Genomic DNA, 27,320 nt, shown 5'->3' with positions numbered 1-27,320 from the left:
TATTAATATCCTGTGTATTCTCCTCCCAAACTGTACCAGGCTGGTACAATAGTTGGTCTGTGTAACTAACGAAATATGGCAGAAATAATAGGTATGTTATTCTGAAGGTAGGTCATACAAGCGTATGGTTTCTGCTCACTCTCTTGGATCACTTGCTCTGGGGCAAGCCAGCTGCCAGCTGTTAAGACAGGCAGCCCTGTGGAGACACCCACATAGTGAGGAACTGAGTTCCTCCAATAGCCAAGTGAGTCAGTCATCTCAGAAGTGGCTCACCCAGCCCTAGTCAAGCCTTCAAGATGATGCAGCCCTGGCTGACAGTTCTGTAACCCGATGAGACCTCAAGCCAGAGCCATCCAGCTAAGCTGCCCTTGGACTGCAGATTCAGAAACTATATACGACGATAAATGTTTGTTGTTTTAAGCTGTCAAATTTTGGGATTATGTGATTAAGACACATCTGACAAAGATCACCCATTGTTTCTTGAATGGAATAAGCAAAACTCTAATTCTAACCCTTTTTACTAAGATATTGAGTTAATTTTGTTAAAGACAAAATTCTAAATTCATGTTTGTTTGATACTCAGAAAAAAACTTAAAAAATAATTCCCAATTCATTCAACAAAACTATCCTTTCTCACTGTTGAGAGAAAAAAATGTGAATATACATTATCTGTAGTCAATGTACAATGCTAATTAGATGACAACCTAAGGTGTCAGTTTTTTTTTTTTTAAAAACAACAATTTCAAAATATAGCAGCAGTTAAGACAGCTCTTTAGATCTTATATTTTCTCTCACTGGGACTGAACTGCAGATTCTGGGCAGTGTTTGTAGCAAGTTCCAAATGGTCTGAATTAGGAGGGTCTGATTACACTTGGCCTATTTTAGTTAGTTTTAAAGTTAGATTTTAAAGAAAGGTGAAAATAAATAACGTAGTATGGGCAATAGTAAACAATGACTACATATAGTTGCTGATCTCAGAATTCAACACAAAATGGGGTTTTCTTTGACATTTACCAGACATCACAGATAACTACCAGAACATCACATAAGTTTATTTCAGATGTAACAGCAATGTTAAAATCAACAAGTTTAAATCTTAACTGCACCAAGTAAACTTAGCCATTTAAGTATTTTTAAAGTTATTCCCTCCAAAAAACTGAGGGAGCTTTTCTTTTCCACCCCACATACCATGGTTTCCCAATAGTTCTGTTTTTGGAGGACTTTCAATTGATGAATAAACTGCTTTGGGGGTATTTCAGAACTTCTTTCCCAAAATGAAAACTAATCTGGACAAATTATATATTGCATAGATTACTCAGCAGATTCTTTTCTTTAGAACCTCAATGCAACTACCATACAGTATAATTTTTAACCTATTTGCCCCACAGAAAAAACTATCTGTCCTGAAAAAAATGATGGATATATCCTGTGATCTTCCAGTTAAAAGAATTGTTTTACCTCACTGATAATTTTTATCATGTTTCAAAATAACCAACTCAACATGGGACATTATTTCAGTCTTTACTGACCCATAAGCATATGAACTAGTGCCCAGCTTCTACCTTTTCTACATCCTCCTCCTCCATTAAGTGGATGGAATTAATATAAGTTTGAAGTAGGACAATTAACCCTTTACAAACATTTACAATTTAGGTGAAAGTCATTGACTAGTGTGAAAAAAGAAACACTATGATAGGGAGCCTACACACTCAGTTCAAAATTTTATATTTTTTCCTCCATAAATAACATGTACTTAATTGTCATGAGGCAGCTATTCGGTTTTCAATAACCACATTTAGGGATACATTCATAGGACTGAGTAGATAGTCCAGGTGAAATGGTTATAGAAATAGAGGCAGTGTCATCTCACAAAACTCATTTATATATCAAAATCTATTATGATATCTGGACATTTACAAAAAGGATGAATTCTTCAAACTAATTATGCCTTCTGTAACTCAAGCACTCTTCTCTTGGCAAGAGCAAGCTGAAGCTTATCTATGAAGGTAAAGGTGCTTAATGCTAAATTCTTCTAAGCTTAGACTTGGACTGCTTAATAATCTGACACCCAAGAAACCAGCATAGTCTTTCTACATTTTTACTATCCTAAGATTAGAACCCTATAAACTCATTCTTCAAATATCTTCCTTTTCTATATTATTCTTGGCACTCAACTAAGACTGTTGAAGTCTACTATACCTTGTACTTTCACATTCTCAAATAAGAACTTAAGATCATAAAATGTGCATAAGCATCATGTAAAATAATTTTGTCACTCAACATATTTGGAGAGATGAGACTTTTATGCCAGAATTTACATAAGAGGATAAATATTATGAATCAATCTTCCTTTCAAAGTCAAATGAAAATTCAAGCCCTGTGCATTGTTTTAATTAAGTCTAATGAAAACATTTCTTGGGCCACCAGTATTGGCAATCTAGAAAATTTTAAATATTGGAGATGGGACTATGGAGGAAAACATGAAAATTCAAATGTCTTCTATCTTACAGAAAGTTATCAACCTGTCAAAGCTACTCCCTATGTGCCAGAAAATGATCGGACATAAACCAGTCCCGTCAGTAGAGGAGGTCACAGTGACATTTGCGTTATTAACACTCACTTTTCCAAGAATAGAAGCAGTATGTTTAACAATCCCCACTCCCCCAAATCCTTAAACTCAATATCATAGGCACAGAATGTAAGCAAATCTGGGATGTTCTCCAACAGATAAGCAATAGCACAACTATGTTATTCTCAAAAATACTGTCTAGATATTCTTTCCTATATAATCAAATGCTCAGTGGCCACACTTCTAACAGCCTGCATTAGCTGACTTTAAATGAATTTATTGTGTCACAAGTCCATCTAAGCTTCCTTTTAGGTATTTTTAAATATGTCCAAGAGACAATACCTGTTTCAGGTTTATTTAGGGGCATTGATCTATAAGGACATCAACTCCATTTTTTAAGGTTAGACTAACTATTGTGGGTTTACTGAAGAAAAAGGACAGGAGAAAAAAAAAAAGCGAATCACAACAAACCTCTTTAGGTTAGTTAAAGGACTTATCTCTAGCTGGGATATTAAAAAAAAATTAATCTCACCAGCCCACACTCTAAAAGTTAATGCCACTAATAACAATCAACAGCAGGAAAAGTAAACCTGCCAACAACCAGCCCACTCATTAGCAAAAAAGCAGTTTAACTCAAATACTGAGACCAAAGTATAACACTACCTACCCAAACTGTCCCACCCACCCTCAGCCGCCAGCAAGGAAGGAAGAAATAACTGCTGAACAGAACAAAATAAGCTTAGTATTTCTTACAAGGATAACAATGGTCCAACTCCTGAGATAATACTCAGAAGGACAAAAGGTGGAGTGAAGGCAATGTACAGGGATTAGTATCCCACAAACAGTCTTGAAACATCCAAAGTACCACAAGCACACTAAACTTGTCTATGAATTAGAGGACAGGATATTGCTGCTGCTTCTTTTTGTCCTTTGAAATATACAATACTTTGTAGACTCTGCCCTTCAATGTGAAAGCAGGACACTTAAGGAAAAAGAAATTGACACCCCAATTTTGAGACCATATATCTTAACTGTGAAACTAAACAGATCTATACCTTTTCCTTCCTACAATCAAAACACCTCACAAAAATAGGAAAACTAAAACAACCCAAACATGATTAATTTTCAAAGTCCTTGAAAGTTTAAAACTTTTAGCGAAAGGGAAGGAAGGAAAAGAGGAAAAACAAGAATAAGGAAGGGGGAAGGCTTTGAAAGAAAGAGGGGGGAAAAATCAATGGGCCTCTCTTTTATTTGGCGACAAGCAAGTGCAAGAAAGTTCATTTGTAACTTGTTCAGTTGTCTGTCTTTTGCACATCTGCGTTCTGGCCAGAAGGGACTTTGAGGTTTTTCTGCAGCACATGAGCATCTGCAGGCTCTATTCTCTTATAGTAGTTCTTCTTTGTCTCAATAATCTCAAAGCCAAACTTCCTGTAGAAGTCAATTGCAGACTCATTGCTGATCTGGACATGCCTGAGATATAACAGGGCAACAGAAAAAAATAAATAAAAATAAATTAAGATTCCATCAGCTTTTATCTGTCCTTCACAGATAGCTTCAAATTGGTTGGCACTGGAATACCGCAGATATTTTAGATTCTCTTTAGTAATCAACAAAGATTTAGGTATTCATTTCAGGGAAACTTTTGATAACAAATTTACACTTCTAACTCTTAACATTTGCAAGATAGCTGGCTGAGATTAGGAAATGCAGGAATAGTGCTTACTCTTAAAATCAATCAAGATTGGGGGAGGGAATAGCTCAGTGGTAGAATGCATGCTTAGCATGCATGAGGTCCTGGGTTCAATCCCCAGTACCTCAGTTAAAATAAATAAACCTAATTACCTCCCCTCCACCCCCACCAAATCAATCAATCAATCAATCAGTCAGTCAGTCAGTCAGTCAAGGTTAAAGTACCCTAGCTATCATAACATTTTGTATTGTAAGGGGAGAAAGATTCCTGTAATAACACATAAAAAACAAAGACTAGGGTCTCAAATGCTTGAATATATCCTCCTTCTAACTGATAAAAAACATGCTAGATTTTGATAGTAAATAATTTGTGCTTCCTCAATTACTCCTCAAAAGAGCATTATATAATTTACTCTCTCCCCTGCCAAAGTGAAAACGAGAATAATCTTAGTATCTGTACTTTAAAGACTCCACAGTTGTGATCCCAGCCTTGTCTCTGAGGTCTCTTAAGATCCAAGTACAGATCAGCTAGGTACTCTCTGACTTTGACTATTAAATTCTACTACTAACTGAGCATGTCACTGAGCCTTGAGCAGAACTCAGAGAGTGCAAACAGATGGCATGAGAAAAGTAATATTAATGGTATTAATTTCGCAAATGATGAAGACTTGAATTTTAATCTTGGTTTCACATCTGTGAGTTTGGAGCTCCCACTCCAACGTAATAAAGCAAAACGAGAATGTTTATCTCCCAGGCTCCTTGTCTATTATTAAACCAAAACAAAATAAACTTCTAACTACTACTTCTATGGTATTTCCAAAAGACAATGGAGTGACTGGATTTTAGATTTTCTTGTAAAACTTTTCATTGCCAATTTATTAAATTCTTTAGATAAGAAGATTAAATATGACTTTACTTACAGATAGATGTTGTCAAAAGTGCCATCTTTTTCACAGATGTTTAAGACATGATTTAACATTTTAGTTCCTATTAACAAGACAAAGAAGTAAGTAATCTCATAAAAATCAATCTTTAAATTATATACATCCAACCCCCACCTTGACACTTACTGAGTCCTAATAGAATCTGAGGTAAACACTAAACATCCTGAATTTCCAAAATTGTTCTCTCTACATTACCTACTGTGTTTCAAACTGGTAGCAGAAAAGCAATCTTTATATACAGCCCTTCCAGGAAGAAGGAAAACAGAAAAGGCAAAAAGGATATTAATAACAAATATATAAAGGGCTTTCGATTGAATTATGTTAACAAATAAACAGTTCTTTTTCACCTTATTTTACAAGTAATTCAGTATCCCTTTCCCAATATTCCTAGAAGAAACAGTTTGACTTACTGGGTCAGAAACTGTAGCAATGTACTTATGTTTCTTTGAAGAAAAAAATAAAAACAGGGACAAAAACACAAACAATTTTACCTATTCCTAGCCTTCGGTATGGTGCCAGACATCCTAGCGTCATGATGTAAAGTCTCTTCTGGTTCTGTGAATGATCCACCCTACAGCATACTGCACCTACTGCAATGTCATTGAAATAGGCTGCCATGGAAAATATAAAGATACAAAGTTCAACAGACAAAATGACACTTTTTGTTGATTTTTTTCCCCTCCCTTTCTATAAGGACTAAATTGTTGCTATCAGCATTAAATTTTATCAGCTACTTTGAACATCAGTAAGCCTCAAAAATATCCCATACCTTAAGAATTTAAGCCTCCTCTAGAGTAAAGTTAAATATGTGAAAATACAGACATAGCCTAAATAAGAAAAGATATTTAGCATTTCCTTTTAAAATTCAAGTATGTTATCTTGATTTTTCTCAGAACTTGGTCAGCCCTATTTCTCACTTGTTGTAAAACTAGGAGATTACATCAGTTAACTGTTCCCCTCCCCATATTAAAAATTAGGGGTGAAGAACATGAATAAACAATTGAAGGGAAGGGGTGGGGGAAGAAAAACATATCATACCAAGTTTTGCTAGCTCGCCAACCTCCAGCACATCTTTGTAGAACTTGTCATTGTAGCTGACTGGAAAGATGACCTGGTTTAATCTCTTCAACTGTTTAATATTGTGTGGTGTCACATCTCCCAGCTCGATCCGGCTACTGGAACAAACCAAAATGTACTCAATAAAATATAATTAGCTTCATTTGTTAAGATTAACATATTAAAAGGGTACAAAGCCTTTTTTACATGATTGATAAATCCAACCCTTTCTTAAGTGATTTTCTATTCCTATGAAGATTACCACTTTTAAGCAGATTTTGCCAGTCATTCCATCCAGATTCCAACTCATAGCTCTTATACAATTGTATATATTTAGAGACAAATACAGTAAACAACAATTACTAAGAAGGCCAGAATAATATTTTCCATAAATGGCAAAATTTTCAGAAAAACTTAAAGGTATCTATTACTGATCAAAAAGAGTGACGATACCTAATTGGCAAAAGGGTGGCAAATAAGATTTTCATACTCTGCTGGCAGGGATGAAAACAGATACAGTATCTCTGAAAGACAATCTAGCACTAAGTACTAAAAAAAAGTCTAAAGAGTATACATCTCCTTTTGTCCAACGTATCTCACTCTAGGAATTTATTCTAAGGAAGTATCAAAATATGCAAATACCATGCATATCAAATAGAATATACATTTGACACAGGAAACACACACATCAGAGTCACATGGGGTGGTATTCACAATCTAGACTCCTGGATCCCATCCCATACCTTCAGAAGCAGAATCTCTGGAAATGGAACATGGGAATCTGTATTTCAAAAACAAAAAAATCCAAACAACAAACCCCAACCTGAAAACTACTTATCAAGAACACAACAGTAGCATTGTTAAGAAACCATTCTTAATCAAAACAATGGGTTCCATGGGAAAAAATTAAAACTATAAAGTTACAGACTCAGTAACAAAGTCATTTTGCCTACAGAGCTGTCAACAAAAGAAATTAATAGCTCAAGTCAATTTCACTATCATAAGCTAAAGGTTGATCAAAAGTGACAAGACAAACCTAAATAGAATCTACATAATTCTTCTTCCTATTACCATTAGCACTATTATTAGCTACTTATATACATTATTTGCCTTCTTAAAAATTTTAACAGTGGGTGGTAAAAATATTTAAAGAAAATGTCAAATCAAAATAAAAATGAGTTCAAAAATAAGTAAAACAATCTAATGCCAACCAAGCAGCTAGGAAATGATATAGGTTCTACCACTAGGTGCTAGTTCTGGATCAGAATGGTATTAGTCAATAGCAGGGAAACGCAAACAATACAATCTAATTAATCATTTACATCATATGCACATAGATTTTGAAAACTCTCTGTTGGAGAAATGACTAAACAAGAGGGTTAATCATCACACTTTTATAATGGTAAAAAAGAGAAAAAAAAAAAAAAGAAATAGAAGGATCTGAACGTCCACCAATAAGGGGACTATTAATGAAATAAAGCATGATACATTTATATTATTAGCATAGTAAGATGCTGATATACTGGTTCCTGGGGGAAAAAAGCATATTCCAAATATATATTTACATATATTTCCAACTTTTGTTAATATACACAAAAATGTTTGAAAACATATTAAAAAAATGTGTAGTTAAAACTGTAGATAATTTCCACGTAAGTAAATATGCAGTAACTATGGCCTTTCTCCAGAATATTTGAGAACTAAAATGAATTCTCTTTCTGAGATTCATGTCTTCCTTAACTAGGTTACATCTCATTCACAGAACAACTTCCCTCTTCATTAAGGTACATCCTGGCTTTCTCTTCTTTAAGGCTGAAGTAAACATTTCATCTTAAAATACAGGATTCCTTAAAATATAGGGATCACATCTTACCTAGTCTATTTTTGTTTTTTAAAGAGGATTCCGCCCATTTAGTTAATTAACATAACCATCACCTCACTTCTTATAGCTGGAAGTTTGTATTCTTTTACCAACTTTTCCCTATGTCCCCTACTCTGGCAAGCACTTTTCTACTCTTTCTATGAGTTTGACTCCTTTTTTTTCCCCCCAGATCCCACATGTAAGTGATAACATGCAGTATTTACTTGTCTTTCTTTATTTGGCTTATTTCACTTAGTATAATGCTACTTTTTAATTTATTATTGCATCACAAATTGGGTTCAGTAATTTTTAAAAATGTAATATAGCTCATTATATTGATTATACTTAGAACACACCATTTAAAAATTACTCCACTGCACTTAAAAGCCAGTGTCTGACAATAGTCAAGACACAGAAGCAACCTAAATGTTCATCGACATGACTGGATAAAGAAACTGTGGTATATTTATACAGTGGAATACTACTCAGTGATTAAAAAAGAATAAAATAATGCCATTTGCAGCAACATGGATGGACCTGGAGATTGTCATTCTAAGTGAAATAAGCCAGAAGGAGAAAGAAAATACCATATATCACTCATATGTGGAATCTAAAAGAAAAAAAAAAGGAAAAAGAGGACACTAATGAACTCATCTACAAAATAAAAACAGACTCACAAACATAGTAAACAATTTTATGGTTACCAGGGAAAGGGATAAATTTGAGAGTTTGAGACTTGCAAATGATAACCTCTGTATATAAAAACAGATTAAAAAACAAATTTCTTCTGTATAGCAGGGAACTATATTCAACATCATGTAATAACCTTTAATGGAAAAGAATATGAAAACGAATATATACATATACATGCATGACTGAGACATTGTGCTGTGCACCAGAAATTGACACACTGTAACTGACTATATACTTCAATAAAAAATTTTAAAAAACTGATCAATAAATAAACTAAGAAATTTTTAAAAAAGCCAATGTCTGTATTTTAAGAATGACTGAAAAATTACATTATGAAATCTAATAGTAAAACAATAAAGGAAAACTTAACAATCTAGGAAGTTAAGCTTCTAAATTATAAGTGAAAGAACTTGTTTTTTTTAAAGGTTTAAGAATAATTTCTAGGAAATTACCATGTTTCAAGTATATTTACAGTTTTTTAAAGGACCACAACCAGGTATTTCTTGATTTCATACAGAAGGTGTGGTAGACTGAAACTAATAAAAGTTAAGTACTAAAAAAGTTTCCATTAAGGGTGGGCAGATCAAGACTAAATATAGAACACAATATTGAATCTTTAGGGAATAAATAGCTTAATCTTTCCCGCCTAATTAAAAAGAAGTATGTCTTGATTAAAAAAAAAAGTCCAACACCATAGAAATGAGTTAGATGTACTTAGTCTTCTAATATCCTTTTATGTACATATATACAGATATTTTAAATTTGAATATTGTTTGGTAGCCATTTAAGAAAGAAATTTATCAAGTTTGATTATTAACAGACTGTCAGCCTGTGCTAGAAACATAATTTCAAAATGTCTATTAAATATAACTTTGTCAGCAAAATTCGCCTTCAAATACAGTTTAACTTTTGTGAACATGATATGTCTGATTGAAATGGAACACTTCTGTAATCCTGATCACTTAGCTCCAAATTATTTTAAGATGTGGATATTCTAAATATATCAGAGTAATATCATCAACTTGTAAATATAATTCAGCAAAGAACAGGCAGTATCAAAGGCATAAACATAGAGGGCTATGTAGAAATGTCAACTAAATGAGAACATCACTTGACTGTAAACAACCAAAAAGCTTTTAAAAGTTAAAAGAACTTGATTAGAAAATTAAATAGAGATTTTAAAAATTCTACCTGTGGATCTAAAATTTTCTAGAGTTCTTAAGAACATAATAGTTGCCTATTCAAAGCATAAGTCAGTTGTACTTCAATAGATATTTGAGCAGCTATGAGTTAACACATGGAATGCAAAGGAGTTCCTACCTAGCAGGAAATAGGGGTACACATAATGCAAAGAACAAAAATAACACTATAATGGAAGTAACTGTAGAAAAAGTAGTGGATGAATAGGAGTTTGTTATGTGGGAGGGCAAGAATTTCAATCTAAGGGAAGGGTAGAACAGGAACAAAATAGCAATCATGTGTTCCTGAAACTAGAGGCAGTTTGATATGGTAAAACAAAGTATGCCTTGTGTAAATGTGGAAACTGGGGCTGGAGAAGAAGGAGAACCAATTTCATGCTACATGTTACTTTCTTACTTCCTTTAAGTCTCTTCAAATGATACTTAAGAAGTCTTAAGACCATATGTATTTGAAAATGTTTTAAGTTGATGAATCTATCCTTTTATCATTTTGCAATGTCTCTCTTTTTGCTGTAATATTCCCTGCCTTAAAAGTCTACTTTGTTCATCAATACAGACATACCATTTTCTTCTAAATAATGTTGTATGGTGTATCTTCTACCATCTTTTTACTTTAAATGTCTGTGTCCTTATATGTAAAGTGTGTTTTTTTCATAGAGATCATCATGTTAAGTGAAGTAAGTCACACAGAAAGACAAACATCATGTATCACTTATATGTGGAACCTAAATAAAGATACAAACTTTATTTACAAACCAGAAATACACTCACAGACATAGAAAACAAACTATGGTTACCAAAGGGGAAAGGGGAGGTGGAGAGATAAATTAGGAGTTTGGGATTAACCGATACTTACTACTGTATATAAAATAGATAAACAAAAAAGACCTACTGTACAAGAAGGATCTACTCTATAGCACAAGGAACTATTCAATTTCTTGTAATCAGCTGTAATGGAAAAGAATCTGGAAATGTATTTATATATGTATGGATATGTACAACTCAACTGCTCTCCTGTACACCTGAAACTAACATTGTAAATCAACTACACTTCAATAAAAGAAAAAAAAAAATTTAAAGTACATCTTTTTGTAAACAGCATATGCTTAGAGTATTGTTCTTTTAGTGTGACAGAGTATTTAGTCTGTTCAGATTTAATGTAATTATTGGTTGCATTCTATTCAAGTCTACCAGCTTGTAGGTTTCTATTTGTACCAACTATTAGATGTTCCTTTATTTTCAGCCTTTTGGGGGATCGATTTTCCTTCTTAGCTTAGAAAAAAAACTTTTAATAGTTTATATAAAATTAAATTCACTTTTTTAGGTGGAGAGTTCTGAGTTTTGACAACTATGGATAATCACACCTAACTACCATGATTATCAAGATACAGAATGGCTCTATCACCCCAATAATCACCCACATGACCCTCTGTAGTTCAGCTCTACCACCATTCCCAGGCAGCCATTAATCTGTTTTCTCATTCCCGATAGTTTTGCCTTTTCAAGAATATCACATAAACAGAATCACACAATACACAGCCATTTGCTAGGCTTGTTTCATTCAGCATAATGCCTTTGAGATTCACCACACTGTTGTATCAACATTCATTCCTTGTTATAGCTCCATTGTATGGCTGTACCATGGTTTATCTTTTGGTTGAAGGGCATTTGGGTTATTTCCAGTTTTTGGAGATTATGAATAAAGTTGCTATAAACAAATTTCTGCATAGGTTCTTGGGTAAACATAAGTTTTTCTTTCTCTTGAGTAAATACCTAGGAGAGTTAAGAAACTTTCAGTTGCTCTGCATCTAAACCAGCATTTGGCACTAGCAACTTTTTAAATTTATGCCATTCTAATAGGTGTATAGTGACATTTCACTATGGTTTTCATTTGCATATCCCTAAAAAATGATGAACATCTTTTCATGTACTTTTCTGCCACCCATATATCTTCTTTGGTAAAGGAGCTCTTGAAATCTTTCGCCCATTTAAAAACGAAACAAAACAAAACAAAACAAAACAAAACAAAACAAAACAAAACAAAACAAAAACACCCTTGGTTCTCTTATTACAGTATACTATGAATACATGTCCTTTGTAAGATAAGCACCGAGCTATACCGTCCCGACTGCATGTGGGGGTTTTTTTTTGGTGGGGGGTGTAATTAGGTTTAGTTATCTATTTTTTTCTCTTTGAAGTACTGTGGATTGAACCCAGGACATTGTGCATGATAGGCATGCGCTCCACCACTGGGCTATATACCCTCCCCCTTGTACTTTTTAAGCTATGTATGTTGCAAAGGATTTCTCCCAGTCTGTGTGACTTTTTTTCCTTTAATAGTGTTTTTTTAACAGAAGTTATACATTTTGATGAATTTCTTTTGAGGATCATGCTTTTCAAGGTCATATCTAAGAAATCTTTGCCTAAGCCAAGGTCACTAACATTTAGATTTTTGTTTTCTTCTACAAGTTTTACTACATTTAGGTGTATACGCCTCCACCCCTTATATCCCTCTCATTGATTTTTCTCTTAAATGGCCTCTTGAGGTATGATTTATAAACTATAAAATTCACCTGTTTTAGAATATGAAAATGAATTTATGTATATTCATGTATGACTGAAGCATTGTGCTATATACCAGAAATGCACCCAACATTGTAAACTGACTATACCTCAATAATTAACAAAATTCATCTGTTTTAATTGTACAATTCAATGGCTTTAGACTATTTACAAAGTTGCACAACCATCACTTCAATTAACCTGTAGAACACTCACATTACACCCTAAAATCCCTTGCAAACATCTGAAACAAATCCCCTTTCTTACTCTAAGCTGGCCAATCTACCTTCTATAGACTTATCATTTCTGAACATTTCATACAATATATGTGATTTCTTGAACTAGACTCCTTTCACTCGGCATGTTTTTGCGGTTCATCCATGTTGCAATTCGTGTCAGTAGCTGAATAGTATTCCACTATATGAATATACTACATTTTGTTTATCCATTCATCACTTAATGGACATTTTAACTGTATTTACTTTGAGATTATAAATAATGCTGCTATGAATACTGCATACAAGTCTATGTGCAGACGTGCTTCAGTTTTTTTTTTTTTTCTAGTAGATAGCTAGAAGTGGGACTGCTGGGTTGTATGGCAAATATGTTTTACTTTTTAAAGAAACTGCCTTGGTAGACAGAATAACGGCCCCCAAAGTATGTTCATGTTCTCATCCCAGGAACCTTTATTAATATATTATTTTATATGGAAAATGGACTTTGCAGACGTTATTAAGACCTTGAGATGGGAAAATTTCCCAAACTTCGTGGGTGGACCCACTGTAATCGCACAGGTCCTTAGGAGTCAGAGATGATGATGTGATAAAAGCAGAGACGAGAGATTAAAAGATGCTATGCCGCTGACTTTGAAGACAAAAAGGGTCATGAACCAAGGAATGCAAAGCAATCTGTAGAAGCTGAAAAGGCAAAGAAACAGTTTATCATCTAGAGACTCTAGAAGAAACAATCCTGTTGTATCAATTTCCTAGGGCTGCCTTAACAAATTACCACAAACTCAGTGGCTTAAAACAACAGAAATGCATTCCAAGTTTTGGAGGCTGGAAGTCCAAAATCAGAATGTCAGCAGAGCCATGCTCTCTAGGCTCTGGAGCAGAATCTTTCCTTGCCTTTGTCAGCTTCTGGTGGCCTCAGGTGTTTCTTGGCTTGTGGCAGCCTAACTCTAATGTCTGCCTTTATCTTCACATGGTCTTCTGTGTGTATATGTATATGCTCTCTTATTCTTATAAGGACATTAGTCATTGGATTTAGGCCCACCCTAATTGAGTATGATCTCATCTTTATTACATTTGCCAAGATCCTATTCCTAAATAAGGTTACACACTGAGGTTCCAGGTAGACATCAATCAGGTAGGCTATACCTACCTTGATTTTAGCATAGTGAAATCCATTTCAGACTTTTGATCTCAAGAACTAAGATAATATGTCCGTGTTGTTTAAGCCACTAAACTTGTAGTAATTTGTTACAGCAGTAACGGAAAACTAATACATTGCTAAACTATTTCCCAAAGTGGCCACATCATTTACATTCCCACTAGTAATATATTAGGGTTCCAGTTTCTCCACATCCTCACCAATGCTTTTTATTGCCTGTCTGTTTACAGCTATTCTAAGTGGTGTGAAGTGATAATTTCACTGGATTTGCATTTCTCTGACTAATGATGCTAAAACATCTTTCCATATGATCATTAGCAATTTATGTATCTTCTCTGGTGAAACGTCTATTTAAATCTTTTGCCTATGGTCTAGGCCTGGGAATAAACCTAGAATTTTTGTTAAGTCATTAAGAAAATTCTCATTTTAAAATTGAATTGCTTATCTTATTGAGTTGCAAGGTTCTTTACATATTCTGGATACAAGTCCTTTGTCAGGTATATAATTTACAACTATTTTTTCCCAATTTGTGGCTTGTCTTTTCATTTTCTTAACAGTGTACCATACTACTGTAGGTTGTTACTAATAGGGGAAACTGGGAACTATCTGTACTGTCTTCACAAATATAAATCTAAAACCATAACTAGAACTATTCTGAAGTAAATTTGTTTTTTTTTTTAAAGGAAGAACTGTCAGATTAAGAGATGGTGAGACATTTCAGCCAACTGCGACATGAGGACCTTTATAGATTCCGATTTAACAAACCTATTTTAAAAACACATCTGTAAGACATATGAGAAAAACCAAATACAGACCAGGTATCAGATCACAATATGGCATTAGGTGTAACAGTACTGTAGTTATTTATGATATTACCTTTAATACTAAAACTCAAGAGTAGAAAGCACTTGAAGACTCATTTATTCTTTACTATCTGAAAGAACATAGGAGGATAGAGCTTCAAACCTTTAACAAACTACAACTTCTCTATTTCCAGCTGTACCAAACTTTCAGTTTATAGAAGGGAAGCTGAATGAGATGAGAATAAGCCTTCCATACTGATACAGACCTAATCTTCTAAAGTCAGCAGTCTCTAGCCTGTCTTTGTCTTTGGTGTAAATGGCTACATGTCGTGACTTGTGTTCCTAACTGAAACTATAATGTCCCTTGATATCCACTGGGGACTGGTTCCAGTACCCCTTGACGTACCCAAATCCATAGATGTTCAAGGCCCTTATGTAAAATCGCATAGTACAGTTGGCTCTCCATATGATACTGTCAAACACTTTTTAGAATGATCATTTTAAAAAAATGCATTTATGTAACAGTTTAAATGCCACCTAATGTGACTGGATGCAATGCTGCCATTAAGTAGATACAAATAATTAGCAGAGAGAATGAACATGGACCTTTTACATTAAGTTAATTTGCAAGGAAAGAATTCCCTTTTGTAACATCACTTTAATAGTTGTTTCCTGGAATAGAAATAAATAATGTACAATGTACATCCTCTGATTATGGGAACACATCACATTACCAAGAATGTCTGCAGTGAGAACATGTGAAAACAGAACTATTAATACTTGAATTTTAGGGGTAAAAGAGTATGAGCCCATAAAGGTGTCTGAGAAACAACTGTCAACAGAGTAGGGGAAAAATCTGGGGTAGTAGTGTTGTGAAAGTCAAGAATGGGTTTCAAACTTGGCTATATGGCAGAATCACTTTGCCAGTTAAAATTTCAGATTCCTACATTCTACCTTGGACTCTTTACTTTTATAATAAGCATGTTACTTTTACCACACAAATTTAACACCTACTCAAATTAATAAACTTCCCACTGCATGTGTGTAGATTTCTAAGTCCAAGGGGTCTGACGAGGGACATAGAGACTAAAGATGGGCATAGACAAGTGGAAGAGACCACTGGAAAAAATATGCTATATGATCAGGGTGGATTTCACATAAAAACGTTAAACATCTCCCTTATGCAAGCAGTACAGTATGTTATACTATAGCTTTAATGTGTGTAACATAGTACTGAGGAACTGACTCAAACTGGCCCGACTCTGAAGCTGTCTTTAAATCACTACACTGACTGCTTGCTTCAGATAAGATTTCAATATAATTTAACAATATAGACTATCTTAATTTATCAGTTTAAGACCTCTACTCTATAGATAAGCTCCAAATTCCTGGCCTAAAGGTTAAATCAGCTGTGTGGCCACACAAATTTGACTCAATAGTTTTTTGCTTTTTCAAGTTAAGTTGGTTGCTAATATTTAAATCAGAAGACTTTACACAAAGTCTACATTTCTTATCTTATTTTACTCATTTACCTTTGTCTGCTTAGTCCCAGGTTCCTGTTGGCACTAGAGTTCACAACCCTAACTAAAAAACTGAAGACAGTAGTTGTTAAAGAAACTAAGTCATTCTCTTAGCTCAAGTAAACGCATGTGACATTTCATTTTCCTTGTTTTTCAAATCTGTAAGAAACCCCAATGCATCTTCATACCAAAGTTTTTAGATAGAGGATCTAAAAGAGAGGGTCAGGCTGACATAGCAGAAGTATGCATAGAAATATGAACCAAGTCTTTAGATCTGGAAAACACAGCTACTTGCCTCCTACTTTAGGGAGCCCATTAATTTGTGTCAGCATCACAACATTGGTCTGTTACTGAGTGGAATCTCATATAGTCTTAGCACTTACAATATGGTAGTAGGTTTATAAGAACCTTTGGCTTATAAAACAAGCAGTGTGATAAAATGAGGTAATGCTTGTTAAGTATTTAGCACAGCAATAACAGCTAATAAGCACTCAAATGTTCCTAGCTTTCAAAAGTAACATCAATTATGGCCACAACTGTAAAAACTATATTTAGTAGCAATATTCTGAAAGGCCACAAGATGGAGATATGACTACACTAAAGTGGGTCTTTTTATACAAAGTATGAATTTTAAAGTAGTTATATAGCAAAAAGAGAAAATGATGTACAGAAAAAGCTTGAAGCTTTTACACTTTAGATGGGTATTTAAGTGCACCTTGGTACAAAATTTTAGTTCCTTGGTCACTTGTTATGATGAATGTTTGATCTGGAAGGGATCTTAGAAGCCACTGGTTCTACTCCCTTTCATTTCAGATGATGGAATGGAGACAGATGTGCCTGGAGTTACACGGCAATTATCAATAAAGCCAGAATCAGGCCTTTGTGAATTCCCACTATGGTGCATTATCAGCCACATTATATGACTTCCTTCAAAAGAGTCTTCTTTACTCCTCAAGGTTAGGAGAGAGAAATACCTAACCCAGAACACTTACCTAAGGTGTACTGATAAAAGGTATCTGTATAAAATCTAAAGTCTTTTAGCAAGGATCAAAGCATGTCCAGGGTCCTTTAATAAAAAATTTCAAGAGGCTTAGAGGATAGATTATTTTTTTTCCTAGCTAGCAGTAATCTGGTTCTAAATACTTGCCTTCAAGCAAATTGCATGAAAGAGTTATACCTCTAAAGTATAAATTCCTTCAACCTAAAAGTAAGCCTACTCAGTGTTTATCAAAGCACAGCTTAAATATTAACTGCTCATGAGGCCTTAACCTGCCATCTTGCTGATTTCCACCTCATCTGAACTATGGTACATAGTAGTACTCTTCCATGGCACAGAACCTCTGCACTGACGAAGTGTTTATTTTCAATCTTACCTCTTCTATCAAACTACAAGACTTAGGAAAGGACCTCAAATGTTTCAAGGAACTAACTTACTTTAAGTAAATCCAAGAATCTCTAGGCCTTTACTGTAACTGAAAAACTCTCACCTCATCTATATTTTAAAGCAGAGTTTCTCAATCCTTGTACTATTGATATTTGGGGCTGGATAATTCTTTGTTGTAAGGGGCTTTCTGGAGCACCGTGGGATGTTCAGCAGGACCTCTAGCTTTATCCACTAGATTCCAGGAACCATCTCACCCCATTGTGACAACTAAAAACATCTCCAGGTATTATCAGATGTCTGGAGTGGGGTGATGGGAGGTGTGCTACTCGTTGAGAGTCACTGTTCTAGTGGTTTAGCAGGTATCAAAAAAAAAAAAAAGTGGTGGTGAGTCAATCATTTCTCCAATGCTACATGACTGCCAAGTATTAGGTGTGTAAAAATCTCAGCAATTATTTGACTGGGTACCAGAAGTGCTAAATACACACAAGGACAAAATATACTCAAGGCTATACCCTAAAAAGAATAAAATTACTCTGAAAAATTTTTTCCCATGTTCAGTATGTTCAATTAAGAGAACTCTTTCCCAGCTTTGGCTTTTCCCCTACTATCAGCTAGGTGTTAATGTTTTTACTTCCAAATCTCTGAATTCAAGCACATATTCCCAACTGCTTACTGGGTATCTCTGTAGGAATCTCAAATTCAACACAACAAGAACAAAACTCATTATTCTCTATCAGAAATTAGAACATCTACCTCTATTCTCTACCTTGATGAATAGCCTCATGATTCATCCAATACAAAAATTTAGTTTTAGATGTACTCTTATATCCCATTTTAATCCCTATTAATTCTGCCTCCCAAATATCTTCATAACCTGCTCCTATATCCTTTGTCTTAGCAGTATGGTTCAGGCCATCATTTCAACCCAAATTGTAATAGCCTAATGAAGGGGATTAAGACTAGATCCAAGGAGACAAAGCCATCACAATGCAGTCAGAATAATCCTTCTAAAACACAAATCTGACCACTTTACTTCTCAGCTTAAAATCTTCCAAAAATTGCACACGATCTACAAAGTAAAATTCACTTGGCCCTTCATCACCTAGCTGTGGCCCCTGGCCTAGGTGTCTTCCCTCCCTCTCCCTCCCACATTGTTTTTTGGCCATATAAAACTACTCAAACCCCTAGAACCAACCAAGCTTTATTTCCTTCTTCACTCACCTATGTGTCTGTTTTATACTATACTTATTGATACATCAGTAGACTATGGATCCTATCTGAGAGCTGTTATGAGGATTACACAAGAATCATTGCCTTGCACATAGTAGGTACTTAACAGTGGAGGACAATACATAGCTATAAAAAAAGTAAAAGTGGCATGAAGGGGAAGGATGGGAGAGCAGGTCTCAAAAAGCAGACACAAGAGCAAAATGAAGAAAGCAGCTTAAAAGAGAACAATTCATACATGATTTCAAAGTTTTATTTCTTGGTATCATAGAAAGCTAGAGCTGATAGAAACCAAGGATGGCAAACATGTGGCACACATGCCATTAGTAATTAATGACATAACCTTTTTTATTATTATTTTTTTGCAGTCTGAGAACTCATCAAAGCTTTCATCAGATTAAACACAATACTGATAAGACACTATCCACAGATTAGAACTGACACAAAAACTTGAATCTTTGGCCTTTCCCATTCAGATTCAAGTTGTTCTCTTTAAAGACAAAGAAACAAAGGCCCAGAAGTCAAGGAACTTATTAGTGACTCTACTGATAATTATTATTGGTGGCACACTGAACTATAAAATGTGGTTATTTCAGTTCAAATGCTTTGCCTTATAAGTCTCCTTTTTGAAGATAAATTATAGAACAAATAATACACTATACAGACTGTGGGTAGGGGGAACGCAATATATCTTTAAACATACTTTAGTTTTCTGGAAAGAAAAATAAGAAATGTTTAAAATGCTCCCAAGTACAAAATATTTTTCTTGCTTACCCTAGTTTAACAAGCTCTACATAAAAATAATATTCTTTCTAATGATTTGGGTCCTATACTGGCACCACTGACAGTACTTACTAAAATTTGAAAGTCTCAATCCCATTTTCTAAAGTACATTTTGTGTTGATAAATGCTGGAGAGGGTGTGTAGAAAAGGGAACTCTCCTACACTGCTGGTGGGAATGCAGTTTGGTGCAGCCACTGTGGAAAGCTGTATGGAGATTTCACAAAAAAACTAGGAACAGACTTGCCATATGACCCAGGAATCCCGCTCCTGGGCATATATCCAGAAGGAACCCTAATTCAAAAAGACACCAGCACCCCAATGTTCACAGCAAAACTATTTACAATAGCCAAGACATGGAAACAGCCTAAATGTCCACCAACAGATGACTGGATAAAGAAGTTGTGGTATATTTATACAATGGAATACTATTCAGCCATAAAAATGACAACATAATGCCATTTGCAGCAACATGGATGTCCCTGGAGAATGTCATTCTAAGTGAAGTAAGCCAGAAAGAGAAAGAAAAATACTGTATGATATCACTCATATATGGAATCTTAAAAAAAAAGACAAACAAATAAAAACAGAAACAGACTCACAGACATAGAATACAAACTTGTGGTTGCCAGGGGAGAGGGGAGTGGGAAGGAACAGAAAGGGAGTTCGAAATTTGTGGATACTGACAGGTATATATAAAATAGATAAACAAGTTTATACTGCATAGCACAGGGAAATACATACAAGATCTTGTGGTAGCTCACAGTGAAAAAGAATGTAACAATAAATATATGTATGTTTATACATGACTGAAAAATTGTGCTCTGCACCAGAAATTGACACAACATTGTAAACTGACTATAACTCAATAAAAAACAAAAAAAGAACGTTTTGTGTTCTGTAATTTGAAGTCAAAAAGCAATCAGTAATCGAATTAAAAACCGGGAAGTTATGTAAGTAAGTTACATCACAAAAACATAAAAATGGCCAGCAAAAGTGGGAAATGTCCAACTTCACCAAGTAATCAATAAGAAAGAAACAGAAGGAAAGAGAAGGACCATTTATCACCTGATCAGGACAGTAAAACTAGAGTTAAGGCTATATGTGTATTATGTCCTCTAAACCAACTTGAAAAGAAATTGTTACTTCTATCATTTGTAGAAATACTCAATGTATGCCACTTATCCTAGACAAAGGTAACTTATACCACCCATGACTAGAATGACAGCCACAATGTCTTCCTCCATTTCCTTGAGGTTTCTGCAAGTTCAGCCCTTGGAAAAGAGTACACTCTCAAAATTGCTACTGTCTTTCTGGAGGTCAACTGGAAACAAATATCAGAGCTTTAAAAATGTCAGTACCTTCTGATCCAAAAAATTAACCTCTAGTGAATTATCCAAAATAATTTAGGATGTGTATCAAGTAGTTTTATATACAAGCATTCACTACAGCTCTATCAAGGACTGAGACGAGAAACCTGAACTTGGAAAATAAGGTTTTTCCCTTAAGAACCGTTTCAGCAGTGACAGGGGTACGATACAGGGTGTACCAGCTCAGGCAAGGCAACTATATACTTCTAATCCCCTCCCCAGACAAGATGACTGGATTACAGTATTTTAATCTAAAAACAGGAGTGGTCTCAGAATCCGTTACCACAGAGATATAAACAGCCACACCTTATATTTACCATCTGGGAACTAGATCCTAAGGAAGGAGATTATGTTTTAGACAAATTTGGTTTTTTCAGGGTCTAGCACAGCACAATCTAAGAGAAATATAATTTGAGTTACATAATTAAAATTTTTTTAGTATCTATAGTAATAAAGACAAAATAAAACACATGAAATCATGGCAAAACGTAATCAGAATTTAAATTAATGTTTTATCTTTAAAAAATCTTTTTTTCACACTAAGTCTTTAAATCCAGTGAGCATTACACTTACGGCACATCTCAATTCAGATGCTAATTTTCCTTCGAAATATTTTATCTGTACTTCCATTTCATAAAATTCATAGTAGGTTCACATACCCAAGTTGTTCCAAACATACATAAAATCATCAGTTTTAAATATTAACTTAAAATTTTAATTCAGTTTCTCATTAACACAAGACACATTTCAACTGCTCAATAGCCAAATGTAGCTAGTCACTACTGTATTGGACAGGACAGGACTAACATTTTGCCAAAAAGGTAGGCACATTCATGAATGGCATATGGGAGATGATGGAAAAGAAAAACACAAGAAAAAGCAGTGTTTGATGATAGCACAATAATAATTTTGTAGTTATTAAACTATAATCCATACAATTCTCACTTCCATGAAGAAAAAAATGTTTCTATTGGTTACTACTGGTATCCTAATGGTTTTTGTAGTCTGTGCTTTTTTTCCTTTAAAACACATAAAACTTTACTTAAAATATGAGTTTAATAAATGCAAAATCATACCACATGACAGGAAGGGGAAACAATTTTATAAATCCGTCTAGCTTCTCTCAAGTTCATTGGTAAATTAAACAAGTTAAATTAAAATTTCAATGTGACTTTTTTTCTAAACTTAACAAAAATCATTCCAGAAAACACCTGAAAGAATAAACAGTTGAAAATAATTGAGAAATTTCTGAAACTAATGATGAGGATTTGTTATTAAATACTTGGACAAAATATCTGTTGTGTGTATATAATAACATGTAACCAAAATTTATAATATGGAAAAAAACCTTTTATGACTTAATAATGAAAAAGCAACCCAATTTAAACATGGACAATGATTTAAACAAAGACTTCACAAAGGGATATGGATAATAAACACATGAAAAGATGTTCAACAGCGGTTCCCATTTGGTAAATGCAAAATAAAACCACAATGAGGTATCACTACTCACATACTAGGATAGTTAAAACTTTAAGAGACTGACAATATCAAGTGTTTGCAAGTGTGTGGCACAATCAGAACTGATGTGCAAAATGGTGAAAGCACTTGTGCTTTAAAAAAAAAAAAAGAAAACCGGGGCGGGGGGGAGGGGATAGAGACAGGCACTCAGTGGTAGAGTGCCTGCTTAGCATGCATGAGGTCCTAGGTTCAATCCCCAGTACCTCCATCAAAAAAAAAGTAAATAAAAAATTTAAAAAAAGAAAAAGAAAAAAGGACAGCCATTTAAATAATTGAGAAGGTATATCTTTTCAGTTGGCACAAAGCTGGAAGCCATAGCTAATACTGGGAAGAGAAAATTAGGAGTCAAAAGGATTTCCACAGGCCAAAATAGACAATATAGCTATTAGTTTGGTCTGGCAAAAGTACTGGCTTTGAAAGATAATTCTTTAGACGGGTGGCCTTTAAAAATCTTTTCCAACCCACAAATTCTTGATTATACTTTGTTTTGTTTAGAACTTTACCAAGAGCTGTCCACAATCTGGGGAAGAAATTACAACACTGATGGCAACAAAGCATTACTCACCAAGGCACACATCTGAATTGGTAGTAAATGTATTTTCTAAATTATACAATGATTTTATTTATAGACAGATGCAAACATCTTATGATCTGTGGTGTAGATGTACTTGCTTATTTGCATATTGAAATAGGTATCTTATTACAATTTACTTTCCTTTTATTTCTCCTTTATATTAGTTAGGACATAAATTTTTTAAAATTGTGGTACAGATAGATTATATCTTACACGAATTCATCTCAACATAGCAAGGGGACAATACAAAGTGTTTGTTAAAGTCCACTATCTTAATTAACATCCCACAAATTACTGGATTCACAGAAGCAACACGTATGAATTGCAGGTTTACTGAATTTCCTGAATCCACTTCAGCCTCACTAGCCTTTTCAGTTTTTCCTGAAAAAAAAAAAAAAAAAAAAAAAAAAAAACCCAAAACCAAAACCAACACTTTTTTATTGAAGTAGAAAATACACATGGTAAAGAGCACAAATCTTGTCACAGCTCAATGATTTTTAACATATGTATACACCCGGGTAAATCAATGCCCAAGGTAAAGATACTTCACAAAACTCCCTTGCATCCCTTCCCAGTCCATAAACATTTCACTTACTGTTCTATACTATATTATTGCTGTTTACTTTCCTATCTTTACTTTGTTCATATGTATTCACATCTTGTTAAAGACATTTTCATTAGAACTAGTTTACATCTCTTTACTACAATTGAAGGGGAAGTGAATTCAGTTTTACTTTATATTATATTGACTAATTACATTGCCATCTCAGTCATGGCTGTGTATGACATACCTTCTTGTTTGAATATAACCTTTCCCAGAGAGGAACAACAGATAAAACTCATCAGCTTACCACCCACAAATTCAACCTACAACGTCCCTGGTTCATAAAAACAAGCAACCTCAGTAAAAAGGAAGTAACATCTTGTAATATATCCCAAATTTCTAGACCATGCATATAAATACATGCAGCAATTAATAACTGGAAATTTATCTACTACGGAGGAAAGGCAAATACATGCCAATATCATGGAATGTCCCACTGCTACTAATAAAAACTAAAAATATGAAGAAAAAGCAGGTAAAATGGTAAGTTTTTAAAGTTTCAGAATGGTAGACAATATATGCAACAATGTAAATATTTAAACAGCAGACTAATTCAGAGCCAGGAGTTCTGCATGTTTCCAATTTTAGATATTTCTATTCAACTTAAACTTCAGTTAGCTAAATATATGAAATAAACACAGCAAATAAAATTTCATACAAAAACCACATAATCAGGACCACTGATGTTTCATTTTCACGGGCCTTTACAAATCAAGAGTCAGGACTGGTAACACTGACGACCTTGTTCGGGGTGATACAGAGCTTGAACTCAAGGAACTTAAAATCTTTTAAATAACATCCACTGTCTTCATTTGTTCAGTGTCTTAAGGACAAGACTTACAACTGGAAAAAATTTTAAAGTCCCATCTTAACTAGGATTTAGTTCATCTGTGAAGTTAAAGGGACTATTCCTGCAAAATCATCTTGGAAGTTTGCCATTAAGAACATAATCTTAAATTCCCAATCGTAAGAGGTGATAGGAACTAGTCTAAAGGACTCTATATTTTAGGCATAGTTGTTAGCATAAGGCACAGATTCAATAACTATAAATTTCCACTAAATTCGGCAATTATTCATTTTTGAAGATTTGTCTCTATCAGGTTGTTACATATAAACAACCAATTTAAATAAAAAGATAATTGCCTCATGAATATATCAACAGAAGGTAGACTGTGAATAATACTGCTTCTTGACCCCACTCCTATTACCAAGTTAGTACCGAGAAGAACATTGCGTCGTAGACAGACTGAGCTAGATCAAAGATTTGGGATCTAAACATTCCGAATAATTTAAGTTCCTCCTCTTTAAATCTATGCACAATCTCAACACCAGTAACTCTTCAGCCTCATTTTTATCACTTTAACAAAGACAAATGAGTACTGAGTGCCAATGAGAATACAAAAACAAGTAAGAAACTGCATCTATACTCAAGGAGAAAAAAAAAAAAAAAACTCGCCAAATTATACTGGATCATATATAAAATAGCCAAACTTCCTAGATCATGATTTAAGTGCAGCACATACTTCCCATATCCCTCAATTAATATCCTGATAGGAACTCTTTAGAACTTGATGTAGAATAAAGCAGGTACTGTGAAAATTTCATGATTTCTAAACTTTAACACAAAACACGCAATTCAACATCACAGTGAATTTCCAGTATTTAAAGCAAAATCAGAGTAAAAGAATCACGTTACAAACATTAGGTCAAATTCAACTTTCTTGGACCTCTTCTGCGACCTCACTCACACATACACACCCAGGCAATATTCAGACCCTTGTTTTAGGCAATATGTGATTACTTCGAACACTGACTTTTATTTCATTCTCAAAAGGGCTGCTGAATAGTTTGAAAAGCTTCACTAACTCAAAACACAGTTACAATTCTTTAACTGACTTGGTATAACAGCAAAAAACTCAGCCATCTCAAAAAGCTTTTAACATTGGTAAGATTCCATTTCTTTCTCTAAGGAGGGTAAAGGCAAGCTCTAAAATGGCTAATTTAGTCAATATTTTACAACACCATGTTATGTAAATAATACCTTAACAGTACGTAATTCAATAGTAAGGTGACATTTTATCCAAATGGAACAGTCGAACCAAAATAATCCCCAACTGTATCCAAAAGGAAACGTGTGAAAGAATATAAACTTTACCAAACACCTGAAGAAAGCTTCGTAGTAACCAAGGACCCCCCTTGAGGCACAGGGGCAATAGTGAACTGCTGGAGCAACAGCTCCACCTACTGATCAACAATACTTCCTTAAACATTTTGGCACACCCCAAGTCTACAGTGCTCACGCTCTCCCCCTCCTCCACTCGCTCTGACCCAACCCAAATCCAGTTGAGTCACTAGCTCTTAATACTCATCTCCTCGCTCTTTATTCCAATTCCTTCTCCGTCCAGAAGGTTCTGTACGGCTTCCAAGTGTGAATAAACCCGAAAAGTGTCAAAGACCACAGTTCTCAGTGTTGAGCCTGGATCTGAAGAGGACAACCAGCCCGCTCCACTTGGAGTGGCGGGCTGGGGGTGGCTCTACTGTCTGCTCTCCTCCGGGGTAGGAGGCCCCAGGCATCTAACGAGAGCTTTTCCCCGCGGTCCCACTCCGCTGCTGGTCTCCACTCAACCCGCACTCGTCCTCCGAGCCCAAATCTTGGGTTCCCCGGTCGTGCCTCGGCTGGCCCGTCAGCCCGCCAACAGCCGGAGTCGAGCCTCCGCCCCCTCAGTGAGCAGAGGAGCCCAGAAACCTCCCTCCGCCGGGTCTTCGCCCAGTCTCTCCCTTCCTTCGCAGCCCCTCTCCCCCGCCAGTCGGGCCCTGCCCGGCTGCCCTTCCTCACCCTTTCATCTTCCCCGCCTGCTGAGGCCGTTGTTACCACCGATATCAACGCCGTTGTCGTCGCCGCCCTGAGCTCTCCGCGCCCTCAGCTCGGGCCACTCAACCCCACCAGCCGGCCTCCTCGCCTCGGGCAGGGAGCTGAGAGAGTGACGGAGGCCGCGAAAGTCGAGCGCGGCCCTGCGTCTCCGGAGGGGGCGGGGGTGTCTCCTGCGGCCGCGCTGGGGCCGCCGCTTCTCCACACGTGCACACGGGGCACTTGCCTCCCGCCTGCCGCCGCCGCAGCCAGCCAGACCCGCTGCCGCGCTGTGACCTTTCACCCCGCCCCCTCTGCGCGCCGGCGCGTCGGCCGCCTCGCGCGCAGCCGCACTGCAGGCCTCCGCGCACCCTTCCCCCTCCATCTCAGGACCTCCATCTTTCTACTGGGTTCGGCCCTCTGGCGTCATCTTCCTCCTCCCATCCCTTACGACACAACTTGTGGGGCTGGCCCGGTAGGCCCTGGCGGTAAAATCCGGATTTTTCCACCCCTCCCTTTCCTCTCCCACTTCTACAAGATCAGTCTTCCCCGACCCAGTTCTTCCCAATTGGTAGTCTCCAGAATGACCTTCAAACGCTCCTGTCTTCCTAATAAAATTTTATAAAGCTGGTTCTTCTAATTGTAAAGAAGTCTGTGGAAGACTTAAGTAAATGAGGTGATTTTAATACAAATAAACTTAATAACACTTGGTCGGATAACTTGG

At 35.6% G+C, this 27,320-nt stretch overlaps 1 protein-coding gene across 2 annotated transcripts; it reads right to left on the bottom strand.

Moving 5' to 3' along the window:
• Positions 1-1,031: 1,031 nt before the first annotated feature.
• Positions 1,032-26,904, bottom strand: NAA50 (N-alpha-acetyltransferase 50, NatE catalytic subunit). 2 transcript variants are annotated; one of them, XM_031455560.2, is made up of 5 exons: positions 26,585-26,904; positions 6,241-6,374; positions 5,694-5,813; positions 5,179-5,245; positions 1,032-4,039 (listed from the first exon to the last, which is right to left on the bottom strand). In XM_031455560.2, exons 1-5 carry the CDS (start codon positions 26,590-26,592, stop codon positions 3,862-3,864), a joined length of 507 nt encoding a protein of 168 aa, XP_031311420.1. In that variant the 5' UTR covers positions 26,593-26,904; the 3' UTR covers positions 1,032-3,861. The 2 variants fall into 2 exon arrangements, with proteins under 2 accessions (XP_031311420.1, XP_031311412.1); XM_031455552.2 differs by having other exon boundaries at positions 6,241-6,377; positions 26,585-26,903.
• Between the last annotated feature and the right edge of the window lie 416 nt (positions 26,905-27,320).

The sequence above is a fragment of the Camelus dromedarius genome, chromosome 2, assembly GCF_036321535.1.
Source record: "Camelus dromedarius isolate mCamDro1 chromosome 2, mCamDro1.pat, whole genome shotgun sequence".
Taxonomy (NCBI): domain Eukaryota; kingdom Metazoa; phylum Chordata; class Mammalia; order Artiodactyla; family Camelidae; genus Camelus; species Camelus dromedarius.
Note: the sequence above shows the minus strand (reverse complement) of the source record. Positions and strands in the feature narration are given on the sequence as shown.

What these genes read in the sequence shown, in the direction of transcription:
- NAA50 (XM_031455552.2), bottom strand. An exon ending in TGGCGAGCTAGCAAAACTTG is followed by an intron (nt 5,814 to 6,240) that starts GTATGATATGTT and finishes TTTCCATGGCAG; the next exon opens with CCTATTTCAATGACATTGCA. An exon ending in ATACCGAAGGCTAGGAATAG is followed by an intron (nt 5,246 to 5,693) that starts GTAAAATTGTTT and finishes TCTTGTTAATAG; the next exon opens with GAACTAAAATGTTAAATCAT.